At 40.7% G+C, this 17,163-nt stretch overlaps 2 protein-coding genes across 2 annotated transcripts; one reads left to right on the forward strand and one right to left on the reverse strand.

The window, feature by feature from the left end:
- Window positions 1–1,436: 1,436 nt before the first annotated feature.
- On the forward strand, window positions 1,437–2,435 carry RHO25_001907 (uncharacterized protein; the record flags this gene model as incomplete). Its single annotated transcript, XM_023594504.2, has 2 exons — window positions 1,437–1,764; window positions 1,813–2,435. 2 exons carry the CDS (start codon window positions 1,437–1,439, stop codon window positions 2,433–2,435), a joined length of 951 nt encoding a protein of 316 aa, XP_023459013.1.
- Window positions 2,436–14,167: 11,732 nt separating this feature from the next.
- On the reverse strand, window positions 14,168–15,685 carry RHO25_001908 (uncharacterized protein; the record flags this gene model as incomplete). The annotated part of the gene is made up of 1 exon (XM_023594505.1): window positions 14,168–15,685. One exon carries the CDS (start codon window positions 15,683–15,685, stop codon window positions 14,168–14,170), a length of 1,518 nt encoding a protein of 505 aa, XP_023459014.1.
- Window positions 15,686–17,163: the final 1,478 nt, after the last annotated feature.

Here is a 17,163-nt window from a genome sequence, read left to right on the forward strand (position 1 = left end):
TGCGATCGTCAAAGCTGCGTCATGGAAGCAGTAGATGCTGCTAAACTCAGTGCCTGTGCTAATGAGTAGGAGAGGCGAAGAGGACTCGATACCTAGAAACTTCACGCAGCGAGGAAAGCTACTCGGCCAGTATCGGACGAAGTATCAGCACCAGCACCCGCACCACCGAAGCGCCACAATAACGCTCGCATCGAAGAAGCCTGATCGTCAGACGTAAACGAAGAGGAAGGACTGCACAATGATGATGGTTGTCACAATACAAGGAGCGGATAGTAGGCAGGTTGTGAAGCTGGAGGACGTTGGAGGATATCACGACGCGCACCGCCGATACCAAGTGGTGACTGGCCTCCCGCGGCCTGATCACTCTCCATGCTGAGCCAGACAGTGCCAGGAGGTGCTCGTGGTCCGCGATCTTTCCAGAAGCATGAGGTACACCAGGCCTGCACCAGAACGGGTGCCGCGCTTCAGAGCGAAAGGCATTCACGAATGTAGAAATGCGTCACGAGCGTCGAGAACTTTTCGAATACATATCATCAATGAGGCTTTCCTCCCATTCGATCCTATCCTTCTCAGATTCCATCCCGGCTCCCATATGCTCTCCTGCAGATCGGTATTAAGCGCGCTGTCAAGGCTACTGGTCTCTGAGAAACTCGAGTGAAGCTAGCAGGCTCGAGTGGGTCGGCTGTAGCATCGGGCACTCTCGTGAAATCAGTCAACGGTCAGGTCAACAACGCGTCTGTGACGTGACCGTTTGCACGCGCCGCAGTCAATGTGCGGAGCCAAGCCGTCGTGATGTGGCCCAAGCTTGCCCACCACCTTTTCCGCTTCCGCGCCCTTCGCGACTCAACTCGTACTCACCTTCACCCACACCACCCCATCGTCAAGACTCTCGCGCGCGAAGCTCTTGACAATGGCCACGAACGGCGCTCAACCGAGCGCGAACAACAACGCGATGAGAACGACGAATGACAGACCGAACTTCAGCCAAGTTCTGACAAGTTTGTGCCTTGGTGACTGTGATTGAGACTTTCTCTGACCTGTACAGATATGACTCTTAGAAACTTGACAACTGAACAACAGAAGGACTATCGGGAGTACCTGGTAGCGCACCTGTTCCCTGGACTCGAGACTCGCGGACTGGGAAACACGACAATCTGGGCAGAGGTAAGACCTTCTTCCATCAAGGGCTGGCTCTGAACTTGTGCAGCAAACTGACGTGGGCGGTAGATGCTTGACAGAATGAGATTCACCGTGATTCCACCGGAAGCCATATCGGACATGAAACGAATCCTCGACAGACTCTCCGACAGCCTCCCGCATTCCATGGTTCGCGGCTTCAGAAAACTCCATTTGAGGCCATCAATACCGCTGTCCCTCGATTTGTGGAGTCGCTACTGGACGCATTGGGTCTCCAGTTGGGGATCCACACCATCACCATGAACCAGAAACGACTCGACCATATTTTCGACCAGGTGCAGGCCATGCACGATGAGCTGCGAAAGCGCCTCGACGACTTCGACCAACAAGCCCTGGACCGTGCTGGTCCTCTGGCACAAGCGATCAGTGACGAGGTCGTCAATCGCAGACTGAAGGGAATGTTTGTTTCATTCAAGAAGGATATCGACGCGAGGGTGCAGTCTCACGAGAGCGCCAACGAGAAGCAGCAGCGAGAATTTGAGGCGACACTCAACGCGCGCATCGACAACATCAACGCGCGCATCGACAACACGACAAAGACACAGTGCGAGAAAGCTCTTCAGCCTCGTAAGCTACCCCATCAACCACGCTGTCGTTCATACTGACCGAAAATAGATCTGAAGGAGTTGGACGAGGCGAAAGCGACTGTTGCCTCATTCCGCAAACAGCTGGGGCAGCATGTTACGGACGCCAATACCACGCTTGGTCACCTCAAGCAACAGCAGACTTCGAACGCCAGCGAGATGGAGACTTTGCGAAAGGACCACTCCAATTTCGTTCTCTCGAACTCGTCCGACTTTCAGACACTTCGCACGACTGTCGAAAAGCGGGAAAAGACCATCAAAAGCCAGGATGAGGCTATTGAAAAGATCAATAACGACATCGTACGCATAAAGAAGAATGGTCTAGACGTTCTCAGCGCTGTGAAAATCGTTGGGCAACGATCCAGGAGCAACCGCGAGGTGCTACGAAAGACATTGAGGCATGTGATCGAGGTCGAGCACGTCGCCCTGAAAGTTGAAGAGGCACTGCTGGAGATGGACATCCTTGATGATCAGGGATTTTTGAAGCCCAATGAGAAGCGACCCAAGGATTCGAGGCTCGATAAGTCGGCTTATGAGCTGGGCCACAAAGACAACAACCCACTCGAAGCTGACCCGTCTTGCATCACGCTATTGCAAGAGGATCAGGCCCCGGCTCAGGCTGCTGGTGAACAGCCACCACCACCCGCGTCGTGATTTCTGCGCACCACACATCTTGCTGTGTATCGTGCTCAAGAAGCTCAACCTGACTGCCTGTTGCTCGTCAACACGCAATCACGTTGGCTTCTGGTCAAGCTCGACCTGACTGTCTGCTGCTCACCCAGCACGCAATCACGTTGACTTACGACCCCAGCCAAGCTCAACCTGACTGTCTGCTGCTCGTTCGGCATACACTCACGTTGGCTTGTGACCTTAAAGAAGCTTGATCTGACTGCCTGCTCCCCAGCACGCACTCATGCAAGTGTTTCCTCGGGAGGGTTTGACTGCCTGCTGCACGACCAGCACGCACTCTTCTCTCCTGACATCTCGACTGCCTGCTGCTCGTCCAGCACGCACTCGGATGTTGACGTGTACTGATCCTGCTGCTCTTCATGGGCATCAGGTTCCAGGAAACGTCTTGCTGCATGCTGGTGCACTCGCTGCCCTCGGCGGCCAGACCAGCGCGCTGTAGATAGATTCTGAATGAAATGTTCAAACTCACTGCCCATCCTACTTTTGTTTCATGTCCTGCTGACAGGTCATAGCAAATGTTTCTTCTCGATTTGCCTCTTCTGTCAGGTCAAACCACTCAAATTCTGTTGGCGCTTTCCAATTCCATCATCGAGAATTCTCTCGAAGCTGCCAAAGCAATGAAAACTGCCGCGATTCCTGCCGATTGCGAATTCTCGAACGTGTGAGATGCGAGCGGGTCTTCGATGACATTGGAGGTCAGCAGTAGCATCCGCAACTGCTCTTTCTTCCTTTTTGATTATCCTTGGTACAAAGCGGCACAGCAGTCCACAGACTTGAAGGCGCTTCATTCATCGACTTACCTGCAACCATTCTGGATCTCGAACAGTTTGCTCCGCTGTACTAATTCAAACTGGTGCGCTGACAACAGATCCGCGCGTTACCGTCTCTACGGTAATGGCGAGTGGCAGGAATCTCAACTGATTGACACAACTGGACACCTGCAGCTTCTCGGCCGAGGTCACTCCGGAGAAACGGCCGCTTTGCACAGGCCGCTCGCTACATGATCTTGGAGAATAACGACGATCGGCGTTTGCTGCAGCAGTTCTGCTCGCTGACCTACGCCGTAGCAACCCGGGGAGTCTACCACTGTGGCCGACGGTTTGCGCTCCTCTCCGATGCATTGGCGTCCTTCGAAGGCTGCGACGCTTAGCCGATAAAACAGCCAAGCAAGACTGCTCGTGTCCTTGGTTTGGTCAGCTCGTGCACCGTCTTGGCATCTCAGTGTCGCTCTCTCGACGTGGCGTAGCTGTCCTCGCCTGCACACGCTTCGCAGGTCGAGCTAAGCAACGAGCAGCAGGCTTTTTAGGAGCTATACCGAGCGCGAGGCAATATAGCAGTACTAATAGTAACTGGCGCAGCCGAACTTAGACAAGGCGCTGCCGGCAGGCCGCTGTACAAGGTCTACCTACGCTTAATGCCGATAGAGCCCCTACGATCGACTAGCTCTGTCTATTCTGCTCGAAATCTCAGTGTGCCAAGCAGTGACTGTCGATTGTTCTCCCTACTCAATTCTGCAATTTTCGCGTCTTTGATCTCTGGATGGCAAGTTCCGGCTGTCCTTTCAAGCTTCGCGTTGCCTTCCTCGAGGCGTGCATTGTCTGCCTGTAATTTTCGGATAACCTTGCTCTTAGCCGCGTTGCTAGTAGCAGCATTCCCTTCGGAGGCCATTGTAGCAACTCGAGTTCAAGTTCCGTCGTGCATCATTCCTACGGACAAAGTGCCAACTAGCTTAGCGCAACGCAGGTACATATTATAGCACGGCACCCCTAGTGGCTGTGGAACATACTAATTCACTGAGCATCCGCCTTGCCTCTCGCACTGCCTCGTTAGCAGCAAGTCTATCGTCAAAGAAGACTAATAACAAAGTCGCGCTGTCTAGAATTGTATTTTGTGTTAACCGCGGACACGCTATACCGCTATTCTGATCCTGCGGGATGCAACACGATAAAAATGTTAACTTCGATACTTTCTGCAGCCGACCTCTCGCAGTCTCTATCGCTAAATACGATTCGTAGCGAGAGGGTTTACGCTCGGCTTAACTAGCTATACAAGGCTAGGAGTGCGCTAGCAGTCCGAGCTTCCTCTGTTAAGCAATTTGCTAAGTATAGAAGTTAAAGCTTCCTCTATATCTCTCTAGGCTATACCTAGATAATAATAACGCTGCCTTGCAATTATAACAATAACGCTACCTTGCTATTATAAAGGCTCGTATCGCACTATATAGTCCCGCCTTTACCCGTTTGTTATAGAAATAGATATATAATAGTTATTGTTTAATAGAAGCTACGTAGCGACAGAGGTATAGAGTAAATATACTACGGGTAGCGGCGGGTACTTCCGGCTTTATGTCCTGCGATAGTACTAACTCTCTTCCTATTATAGAGTGCTAAGTACCCGAGCCTAATCGTATTGCGGTTTTTGTAAAGTATTCTACTATAGCTAGAGCGAAAGAGGAAGCTTAGACTATAGTCTTATAGCGCTAAGATATAGTAATCTTATAGAATAGTAACGGAGACTAGCTTTCCTAACTCTGCGTATATAGAGCTACGGCCTTATACTTAAGAGTTCTAGCTATTAAGTGTCGTCCTAAATACTACGCCTTACTATCTAGAAGTATCGTCCTATAATCTCTTATATTACTATCTAGCTCGGTTAAGTATTCCTAAAAGCAGGAATAGCTATTTTAGATTAGCAGAATCGTAGAATAGCGGAAGTATAGTACTAGAGGAAGTATAGACGTTCGTAGGTAGGTAGAGAATAGAGTAAGAGAGTAGAGTAGTAAGAGTAAAGAATAGAAAGCTTTCCTTACTTGCTTAGTCGACTATACTACGCGCTATAGGCCTTCTTATATACTCTATTACCGCGTACTAGAAGGTTCTACGTACGCGTAATCGCGTACTAGTACTAGGCAGCTCTAGGACTAGTAATACTAAAGATAGGACCTCGTAGAATAGCTTAGAATACTATAGAATATCGATTAGAAATCGATATTCTACGAGGTTCCTTAGACTTCTAGAAGCTAGTCTAGAAGGATATTTATAGAAACTTCTAGTTAACTATTTACGTAGTCGCTCTAGAGGTTTCTAGAACCTTCTAGCCGAAAAGGGTAGTTAGATAGAGGCACCCCCGGTTACCTTCCGTATTAGGAAGGTATTAGGTTAGGTTACGTAACTTAGAGGGTGTTAGGTAGTAGTTACGTGACCCCCTAAAGGGTGTTAGGTGCTAGTTACGTAATCGTAACCTAATACTCTAAAAGGGTAGTTTGTAGGGTACCTCCCTATCTACCTACCTAATTAGGAAATAGAGTCTCTAGGATAAGCTAAGCTTACTCTTCTAAGAAGCTAGGAGAGCTGCCTTATACCGATATATATATTAGCTTCTCGCTACGTAGCTTTAGATACCTTTCTACTACTTCTTATAACTCTTTATATCTTAGATAAATAGCTTCTATAAGTAGAATAGCTTAGGAAGGAGTTTCTAGATTATAGTATACTTTAGTACTATCGTGCTCTACTACTTATTCGAGGCGATCCTTATTATAATATAGCGTTACATTTCGTTCTACTTAAGCTAAAGCTTCCTTCTATCTTAATAAGCTACTTCTAGTAGTAAGATAAGCTAAGATACGCTAGGAAGATCTAGGAAATATATAGAGACTATTACTAGGCCCTATTTTATACTATTATAGATAGGCTCTAGAGTAAGCTAGTAGAGATATACGTAGTATCCTTTAAAGTATAATATAATATTAGGAGCTAATACGTAGCTTAAACTCTAAAGGAAGATATATATCTTATTATTAAATATAGAGGTCTAACCTATCTAGTTATAGCGGAATAGGGCAAAGTAAAACCCCCTATAGTAAGTAGTTAGAGAGGCTTAGGTTTCTATCTACTATAAGCCTATAAAGAAATACCCTCTGCTAAGAATTCCTAAAGCCTAAAGCACTACTTGCCTAAGGCCTAACTATTAGACAGAGAGATATAGTGTCTATAGAATCTTAAATCGTAATACTCCCTCTAACAGCCTGTCTCTTAATAGCTAGTTACCTTTCCTTAGTCTTATTCTCTATTATAGTAAAGGCCCTTGCCTTACCTATATCTCTAAAAGCTAAGACTATACTTCTTATAGGTTCTAGATACTAATAGCTTAATAGCAAGTGTCCCTTCCCTTAATATAGGGTATACTACCTAGCTTTAAACAACTCTAAGTTGTCTGTCCTCTTTCTCTCTTATTATTATCTCTATATAGCCCTTATAGTATAAGCTAAATGCTCTAATCCTCCCTCTAGTTTAGGTTACCTAGGCATCCCTACTTCTTTCTCTTCTAGAATAGAAAGGATATTATTAGGTAATAAGTATAGTTAGGTATCTATAGTATCTCTAATAGATAACTAAGATTTAGGTAGGCTACTAAGCAGAACTTAGATTCTATTCTTAAGTTTAACTACCTCTGCTATTGCTAGCTAGGCCTCTCTTATCTTCTTCCTAAGTAATAGCAAGCTTAACTATACTTATAATATACTCTATAAACTTGTTATTTGAAAGGTAAAGTACTGCTATACTAGTTTCCTTCCTAATGCTTTATTATCCTTATACTTCTTCTTTAGCTCTTACTAGATAGCCTTTGCTATCTCTTTCTCTAATACTACCTCTTTATCCTCTTTACTAATATAAAGCTAAATCTAGTAGATTGCTTTATAGTTTGCCTTATTAGTTATTAGGACAGATATTAAGGTCTTAATAGTTAAGTATAGGTCTTCTCCCTTAAGGAATATAGCTATCTTTCTAAACTATTATTCTAAGTTCTCCTTAGAGAGTACTAGATATAGTCTCTTTACTAAAGTGCTATTTATCTTGTCTTATTCCTATCTTGTCTTCTAAAGAGTTAACTTTAGGTATATATATTGCTAAGTTCTCTTAACTATAGCTAAGAAATAAATTTGTTTTATATAGTAAAGGACCTATATATCTTAGCATTTGGTTCTTAGTATATATATAGGTAGAAATTCCCTTATACTAGACTATCTAGCAGGGGATTAACTATGCTAAGACTCCTCTCTCTTAGCTAGAGCTTATAGGACTCTATCTTCTAGATAGCTCTAGGGCAGGCATTATACCCTAGGCCTTATATATAGTATATATATTTATAGCTAAAGGAGTATGCCTCTCTAGTACTCTCTAGTATAGGAACCTCCTAGTGCTACTATATTTATAACAAAGGTAGGTTTATAACTCCTCTTAATCTTAGGTATATTAGTTTGTCTAACTAGGCCTCTAGGGCCTAATTATCTAATCCTCCTTTAGATTCTAGAGATAGTAAGAGGTTTAGTTAGTCTCTAAAGTATTATTAGCTAATAGCAGGTCTCTCTAGAACCTGCCTTATAACTATCCTCTCTAAATATAACCTACCTAGTATAAACTAATCCTCTAGCCTTATAAGATCTTCCTTTAAATAGGTAGTAAGTTCTATCTATATAGCTGTCTTTAGGAGACTCTCTCTATCTTTAGGAGACTCTCTCTAATAGCCTAACTACTCCTCTAACTTTGTCCTCTTCTGCTTTCTAGTAGTAGGGAAATGCTAGACTAACTCCTAGTATTATTAGACTATAACTTTTGTTTACTAAGCACCTAGCCTAGGTGCCTTATAGAGTTTGTTCTCTATCTTTATATAGCCGTATAGTATATCCTTCTACTTAGGACTAATATATATTAGATATCCTATCTACCTATATATACTGTTCTTTCTACTATCTAGTTTATGCCCGCAAGACTACTCCTGTTACTTCTAACCCTTTTATAGCTTTAGATCCTACTATTGCTTTCAAGTCTCTTACTAGAGTGCCTTAACTCCTACCGGGAGTACTTGCTATTATATCCTCTAGCTTCTAGCTTTCCGGCTACGATATAAACTCGGGCTTATAACCTGTTAAATATAGGGGTCTAACCTGTCTAGTTATAGCGGAATAGGGCAAAGTAAAACCCTCTATAGTAAGTAGTTAGAGAGGCTTAGGTTTCTATCTACTATAAGCCTATAAAGAAATACTTTCTACTAAGAATTCCTAAAGCCTAAGGCACTACTTACCTAAGGCCTAACTATTAGACAGAGAGATATAGTATCTATAGAATCTTAAATCGTAACACTTATTACTAAAAGTAGAAAACGTACGAGCTATATATAGGCTATTAGATATAAATAAGAGTTATAAGCTAACTAAGTAGCAAGTCCTATAATCGAGTATATATAAGCGAGATTACTACTCTCTTAATTCTAGGAATTGTCGAATTATATTCTCGTAGGCACTCGTCGGATAGGTATAATATAGTAGAAGTAGAGACAATAAGTAGGAACTAACCGAGTTAATTATATTAGTTAGTTATAGGTTATATCTTACTCCTAAGATAGGTATTAGCTAGGTTATATAACCTAGTATTATATAACCTATATTACCTAATCCTAATTCCTAAAGTGTCTCTTAGAATATCTAACTAGACTATACTTTCTAATAGGAGTACCTATTTCTACCTATAGCTATATAGAGGTATATAATAGGTCTTTATAGATACTTAAACGAGCTTTCTTATTATCTAATAGCTATATATATATAGTAATTATATTAATTATTATACTAAGAATATCTACTACGTAGCCTTTATTATTCTTTTTTATATTATAGAGTACTCTAAGCTCGTCTATAGTTATAACCTAATACTTCTTAACTACTTTAATTCTTTCTTACTAAACCTTACTATTAAGCTATAGTATAATAAAAATAAAATCGTCTAAGTAATATAATACTATTATCCTTAGTAATATATATTTCTATAGAAGCTAATATAGGCCTTCTATAAATATATTAAATAGAAAGAGTATAGTATATAAGCTAAATAGTAGGTAGTTTTTATAATAGTATTTATCTTACTATTTAAACGCTAGTAGCTAGTAGTAGTATTTAGTAACTAGTACTATATAGAACGCGCTTTTAATATTACGCTTAATTATAGTAGCGCCTAGCTCTACTTATAGTACTAAGGCTAGGATTAAGTTAAATAACTAATAAGATAGTATAGAGTAATCTTTTAGAATAGTAGTATTTACTAATATATAAACTAGCTATAAAAGGTTATAGATATAGTAGAATCTACTATTATATTTCTTTACTAAGCCTTATAGCGAGATAATAGCCTATTAACTAGAGTATAACCTTATAATTCTACTATATACTATATTAGCTTCTATTTAATTAGTTATGTTCTATAGGTCTAATATAGATAATATATAGTTTAGATTCTACTATTTCTATATAGAGAACCTTAATACTTTACTTTCTAGGTTAAACTAATATATATATATATAATTCTTATACGCTAGTCTACCTCTTTTAAATAGAGTAAGCAGTACGCTCTATATATTTCGTAGGTAGAAAAGCTCTCGTACTAGTACTCCGGCAGAAAAACCTCCTTATATCCTTATATTTTATAGTAAGCTCTATATAGCCTGCCGCTTCTATAGTTCCTAGTTCTCCTTAGGACAATTTATATTATTTTAATAGTTTAGTTCCTTTATAATATAGTTCTCCTTAGTTATTTCTTATATTATTAGTACTTAGGAGCCTAATCCTCTTGCCTACTAGCTTAGAGACTTAAGCCTATATATATAGTCTTAGTCCCTATACTAGTATCTATATTAATTTTATATCTAACTCTTTCTTACTAGTCTATAGTAGGAGCTCTCTCTAATATTAAGATCCTACTCTAAACTTTCTACCTTACTTAGTATCTAAGTTATATAACCTATATTTATAGAAATTGTATTAAGTAGTAGTATTCTAAACTAGCCCTTCTATTATATATAGGTAGCTTTAAGTATAGAATAAGAGTTGCTTTTATTAGATACTCTACCTTTAGAGTTAGTTATAAGGTATCTAGAAGAGCTAGACTTTAGATAAATATCTCTATTCCTATAGTTCTACTAGTTATTACCTAATTCTACTATAAAACCTATAAATAGGCTCTATAGACGGGGTACCTAATCCCTTAGAATAAGTAGTTAACCTAGTAGTACTAGAGATATATACTAGTATATAGAGGTATATCCTCCTTTCTTCCTAGAGTACTTCCTAAGAGGTTTCTAGGCCTCTTATTTAGCTTATTATCCTACCTTCTACCTAGACTAGGACGTTTTCCTTATAGTTTTAGCTGCTTTGTTTTATACTCCTCTCTACTCTTTCTACTTTACTTTAAAGCTTTAATTATAGTATACTCCTTCCTCCTCTTTAGCTTATTTTAGTACTAGGTTACTACTCTAGCTCCTAAGCCTAGGATAGAATTTACTATCTAGGGATTCTAGTCTAGTCTCTTAGTACTAGGTCTTATATTAGTTCTAGCCGCGCTAGCTCTAGTTTATAGTATTCGTTAGAGTTCGCCCGGTATATACTTCTATAGATTTCTAGACTTTCTTTTTTTTTTATCGCTTTCTTTCTACTTCTATAGGTGTCTAGCCGCCCTATACTTTGCTAGTATAGCCGAAGCTATCTATTTCTACCTACGACCGCGTAGAGGTATATAATAGGACTTCGTAGGTAGGTTAAACTAATACCTACTATCTAAATCTACTCTAATATCTACTCTATATTCGATTATATATACTAGAATACTTCCTAAATTACTTAGATAGTTAGCTAGTATAGAGTACTAAGTAGTAGCTTTTAAAGGTAATAGATTATCTTTAATTAGAATCGAGCTAGTATAGACGTTATATAGAGGTACTATATTAGAGCGTACCTCTATATACTTAAACTACTTATTATCGTTTATCTATACTATCTATATATACTCTATATTAAGCTCGTAGACTTTACTTCTAGTATCTTCTTCTAGTAGTTATTCTATTCTTTATTTCTTCTTTAGACTCTATAGATACTAAGCTTTCTTATAGTTACTAGCGTAGATACTATATTAGTATTTATAGAAGTAATTCTTATTAATATAGATATACTACTCGAGGTTCTATTTAGTATATACTTTATTAGCTAATTCGACGTATAATTCTTTCTTAGTTTTAGACTATTTTAAAGACGTTACTAGTATAGAGGTAGCTAGTAGCTTTAGTAGTAGTAATAAGTTAAATATTTATAAACGCGCTCTTACTAACTCTAATTTTATCTATTCGTATATCTTTAAAAGTATAAGTTTATTTCTTACTATCTCTAGATACTTCTATACTTCCTCTAATAATCTACTATTATAGATAGTATTCTAATACTAAATTACTACTATCTTATATAGAGCTACCTTCTAATTATATTCTATATTCTATTTCTATATATATTATACGAAGTAGCTAATCCGATTATTTAAGGTAATAGCGCTACTAGCCTCTACTTTTAATATATATAGCGTAATATATAGATTATACTAAATCTTAAAATAGTAAGCCTATATAATAATAGAATCTAACGCTCTATACTTACTTTTTACTTTAGACTACTAGAATCTACCTAAAAGCTATAATACTTATTTCTTTTCTTTATAATCTATAATTCTCTATAATTCTAGAAGTAGCTTTAGTAAATTAAGCGGATTAAACTAGCTTCTTATAATATTATTAATATATCTATTCTTTACTTATCTTACTTATAAGGTTATTAGAGTTACTTACGTCGCGTAAGTAAGGTCTTAGTAGATCTAGTTAAGTAGCTTATTAAGAGCGAGCCGTAATACGAACTCTATACTATATCTTCTATATCTACTACTACTTAAAGAAAATACTTTAAAGTAGCTATAGAGATAGATAATCTAGCTATAAATTATTAAGAAGCTAATTAAGATTTATTTCTCTATAGTCTTAATCGACTTAATTATAATAATTATAATCTTTAGAGTAAAGTTTATTATTAGACGAGCTCCGAGGATTAAATTACGCCTAGGTATTACTACTTCTATCTTTTACTAGTAGCCTTTCTTATAGTATTTCGAATCTATACGATAATTAGCTATATAGTATAACTATAGTCTATTAGTACTTCCTTTAGAATTCTAGAAGAATATAGTTACTTTACTAGATTCGAGACTATAGTAGTTTATATATAAAGGATACTAAGTTAACTAGTATATACTACTAAATTTAGTATACTAGCTCTTATATATAAACTCTAGTTATATATAAGAATAGTTATATATTTTCTAAAAATAGGTTTCTAGAACTAGAATAATATAGGAAGTATCTTCTAAAGCTTAGTTATATAGTATATAGATTCTTCTAGTAGCTATTACTTATCTATAGTAGCTATACTTTCTCGATACTAGAAGCAATACTTTAATATATTTATATCTCTTCCTAAGAGTATAATAATCTAGAAAGTATATACTATAGATTCCTAGTACTTAAAGCGCTATATATAGAGTATAACTTAGAAAAGTACTATCTACCTATAGTAGCTATATCTTCCTAGTACTATAAATAACGCTCGGATACGTCTATATATCTTTATAAAAGTAATATAGTATAGAATATAGAATAGAAGCTATCCTAGCTTTAGCTATACTACTAAGAGTAAATAGCTAGTAGCTACTACTAGTTAATACTAGCTATATCTTCCTAGTACTAGGAATAAAGCTCTAGTATATATATATATACTTTCCTAATAGAGAAATAGTATAGAATATATTATTTATAAAGTCCTAGGTATTAGTAGCTATATATAGTAGGCTATACCTTAGTCTTCTATATGTCCTATACTATAGTATATATTGCTAGTACTAGGAATAATATTTCTATATTATCCTATACTTCTCTAAGCTTAGAGTATTAATAGCTTATATAGAAGGAGAATCCTAAGTCTCGTTATAGTATCTAGCTTATCGAGAGCGTATAAGAACGACCTATACTATATAATAGCTTCCTATTACTAGAAATAATACTATAATATAACCTTATATAAACCTAATATTAAGATATTTATAGTATAAGTAGAAGGCTCTTCCTAAATTTAAAATAATAGACTCTACGACTATTTTATTCTTATACTTATAATATAGCCTTCTACTATATACTATCGTAAGCTCTAATACTTTATTAGTAATAAGTTACGATTCGGAGAGGCTTCTCGAGGCGCTTTACTACTAGGCTATACTATACTCTTCTATACTTAACCTATTATACTATAGTAGAGCTTCCTACTATTAGAACCGATTATATAGTATATATCTATATATTCGTAGCCTTAGGATAGTCGTAGTATAAGTAGGTCTAGACTAGGACTCTTTTATAATATTAGTAGGGAATATACCTAGGCGTCCTATGCGGCTTCTATACTACTATAGGTCGTCCTAGTATAGAGAGTTCTAACTTAATAGTTTTAGATATATTCCTAAGTCTAGAGCGCTATAGAATACTACGAGACGTAATTAATTACTATCTTAGTCTCTTAGCTCTAGCGATAAGCTTATAGGAAGTAGATACTTTTCTTACTACCGGAATTAGTAGAAAGCTATAGGTAGCTAAGAATTTCTCGGTACCTTCGCAAAGCTATATTGTCTTATAGTAGAGCTTTCGCTTCCGTATAGCAGTGCTAAGCTATTCTAAATTTCGATACTTAAGCAGGGTGCCACTCGACTAATGCTAACTTTCCGAATTATAAAGCAGCTCGGAATTTGAGAATCGCTGCCTCGATGTAAGCTTGCGAAGGCTGATCTCTATACCGCTGTTTCCGCCGACACGTTAAATAGGAGATTCTCAAAGCTCCTACAAACCTTATCCCAAGACAACCATTCTCCTTTGTCGCTCCAGGCACCTGCTCCAGCGCCCTTTGAAAGCCCGCCGAATGGCGTGGCAGCTGTCCACTGCGCTCCTCTGATTGTACCGATGGGCTCATTTGGCGTAGCAGCCTGGATAACTTCAAGACCGTACGGGTGGAACCAAAGTCGAGGCCACCACGTGTCTCGCAATTGTTTCTCGCCGGCAGCATGCCAAAGAGTGAAGAACTGATTGTTGATTACGTTGAGACCGAGTGACACGTCCCCCCATCCAACTTTCGAGAGATGGTCTTGCTTCTTTGCTAGTCGCTGAAATGGTCTGCTGTTCTGCAGCGCTACAGGGAGCGATAACGAAGCATGGTTCGCGCGGACCCAGGCCAAGTCGATGCCGCCAGGTGAAACGATCTGAGCCAGATTCGTCACGTAGTCGAGTGTGATACCGAATTCTGGCGAGCCATGTTGCTCGGCGACTTTTCGAGGTGGAAAGTCTGGATCTGCCAGCTCGGCACGAATGTCTGCTGAAAGACCAATGCTCGGATTGAGCTTCTTCGCAGGCCCGTTGACTGCATTCACAAGATCAACTCTGCGTCGTTCCTGCTCGCCCCATAGATCAGACAGGACGAGCTGATCGTTGAAGTGCAGCTCGTTGTCCTCATCGTACGCTTCTCTGTACATCACCATCGCTGCTTTCATCATCGCCTTGATCTCCGCGATAGGCCCAATGATGGTGCCAGAATTCAGATATCGCCTCTCTTTCCATTCAAGCCCGAGCTTAGCCTCTCTCATCTTCGACGCCTCATCCAACTCTGGCGGTAATGGTACCAGGCTGCAAGCCGGCGTCCCATCGGCGTATGAAGGCCAACAAGGATGATCTGCGCTGAACATAACCGAGTTTCTGACAGACTTTCCCTCGACTCTGATCCCTAGGATGCCTCGGCGAGACAGTTCTCGGTTCGTTTCGTCCAACGCTGCAAAGTAGTTTTGTAGCAGAACTTCTGGCGGCAACATGAACCAAAGGTCATACCCGTCGACCAACAGGACCAAGTCACCTCTCTGTTCTGCGGCTGCCGGTAGACGGTCGAGGTATTCGAGCGTTTTGCTGACCTTGAACATGAATCCATCTTTGTCTGGAAAGTCCTCGCCCCATTTCAAGAATGTCGGGGGAGGGTATCGGTTCACGATAGCGGTCGCCAGATTCTGGCAGAGGTACTTCGTTGACTGCGTCGCTGGCACCAAGACGTGAAGTTGGCGATTTCGACCGTGGAAGAGTTGCTCCAAGCGATGGTTGAGCCACATTCCTTTATCGACGTTCGAGTCCTGCGAAACTTCGAGCCATGCTACAAAACCAAAGTAGACGGAGATCAGGATCGCAACAAGGGCTGCATTAGTTGCCGTGAAGATCGTGGGTCTCTGTGGCTGATTCTGCCGCTTCCAGCGAGGGAGTGAGTGATTTGGCATCTTCGAGCTACAATCAATACTGGAGGTATGCTTTGTGGAGGTCTACTAGCTTGCGATCAATATATCAACAGGTCACTGAGAGTTTTGTAAGCCTGTATGCAGCTGCAGTCAGACTACCGCACGCTTTGCAGCATCGGTCGCCGCAATACGAATCATGCAAGATTGATCTCCCTGCTAAAGAAAACGACCATGCTTTGAACACCAGCTTGACCAAAGCTTATAACGCGCAACCTTGATGTCCCTTGTCATCCTCTGCCGAGTGGTCGCGAGTGGGCGTTGCACTTACCTGTACTGTACACTGAAGCATCTTGGCGGTCTTAGAAAAGTCCTATGGCTTTGTGGCCTTCACTGTTCAGTCATTGGGATGGGCAGCTAGCTCACCTACGCTGTCGTAGGGCACTGTACATGTCCTATTGCACCAAGCTCGACGGATCTTTGAAGCCCTACATGCGACATATACGATTTTTAGTCATATTTCGCGCAAAGTTGCATAGCTGACGTGAATGCATGTCTCGATGACTGATCATGCCCTCGATCGGGCCTTCCGCGATTAGCAGCACCTGGTCTGGTCTTGTCTGTCCACGGATCTGGTTATTATATCGATCGGGCTATTGGGAGATGCTGGATAACTACAAGCAGGAAGGTTTGCTAGAGGAATGATACAGTGTCACATCAAAATTGATTCAATGCAATTCATTGCGCTAACATAAGCTCCTGGACGTCTTGTTAGCAACTGTAAGTAGACGCGATCAGAAGCCGTGCGTGCGAAGTCGCCAACAGGACATCTACACAAATGGCCTTCGGAGAAAACAGATCAAGCAGGCAAGAGGTTGCCGTTGTAGAGTGGACACAAGCAGGACGTGCAAAGACCGTACCGTACGTCTATAGCGTTCCTTTGAAATGGCAGGACAAGCTGCCGAAGCATGTGCGTCTCGGACGCAGCTCAGCGTGCCCTAAAACTAGGCGTGTCGCCTGAAAAAGAGCAGAGCCTTGTCTTGCGTGCTTTGCAATATACATACGCACTATAGGAGTCTACAACGTCTAGGCTTCGGGCGAGTCGAGCAGCCGCACATTCGCAATCCTTGCCCGCCACGCCAATCCAGATTCAGTCTGATAGAATCGGAGGTGAGGCTCCAGAGTGGTCTGGAGCTCGACAGAAGCTTCTAATGCTAGTCGAGAGTTAATTACGAGAAGTGCGATCGCCTATGCTGACGCCTTTGCGATGGCCACCGCGGCAGGCACCTGTAAGAGACACGCCGTTGCGAAAGCCAGACGGCAATGCCATGACCAAGACGACTGCACAGGCGATCGCACGTCATAGTGGTCGATGGTTGTCGTCGCGGTTGTGTAAGTGTCTCCTGCGCAGGTCTTGTCTCCGGCCGCTGGAATGGAGTATCGTTACGAAAGTCGATGCTCGATCCGAAGAGGTTGGCTAGTCGAGTGGCGCCGTCGAAAGAGCTGTTCAACCTACTCTGCGT

The sequence above is a fragment of the Cercospora beticola genome, chromosome 1 (assembly GCF_033473495.1).
Source record: "Cercospora beticola chromosome 1, complete sequence".
Lineage (NCBI taxonomy): Eukaryota > Fungi > Ascomycota > Dothideomycetes > Mycosphaerellales > Mycosphaerellaceae > Cercospora > Cercospora beticola.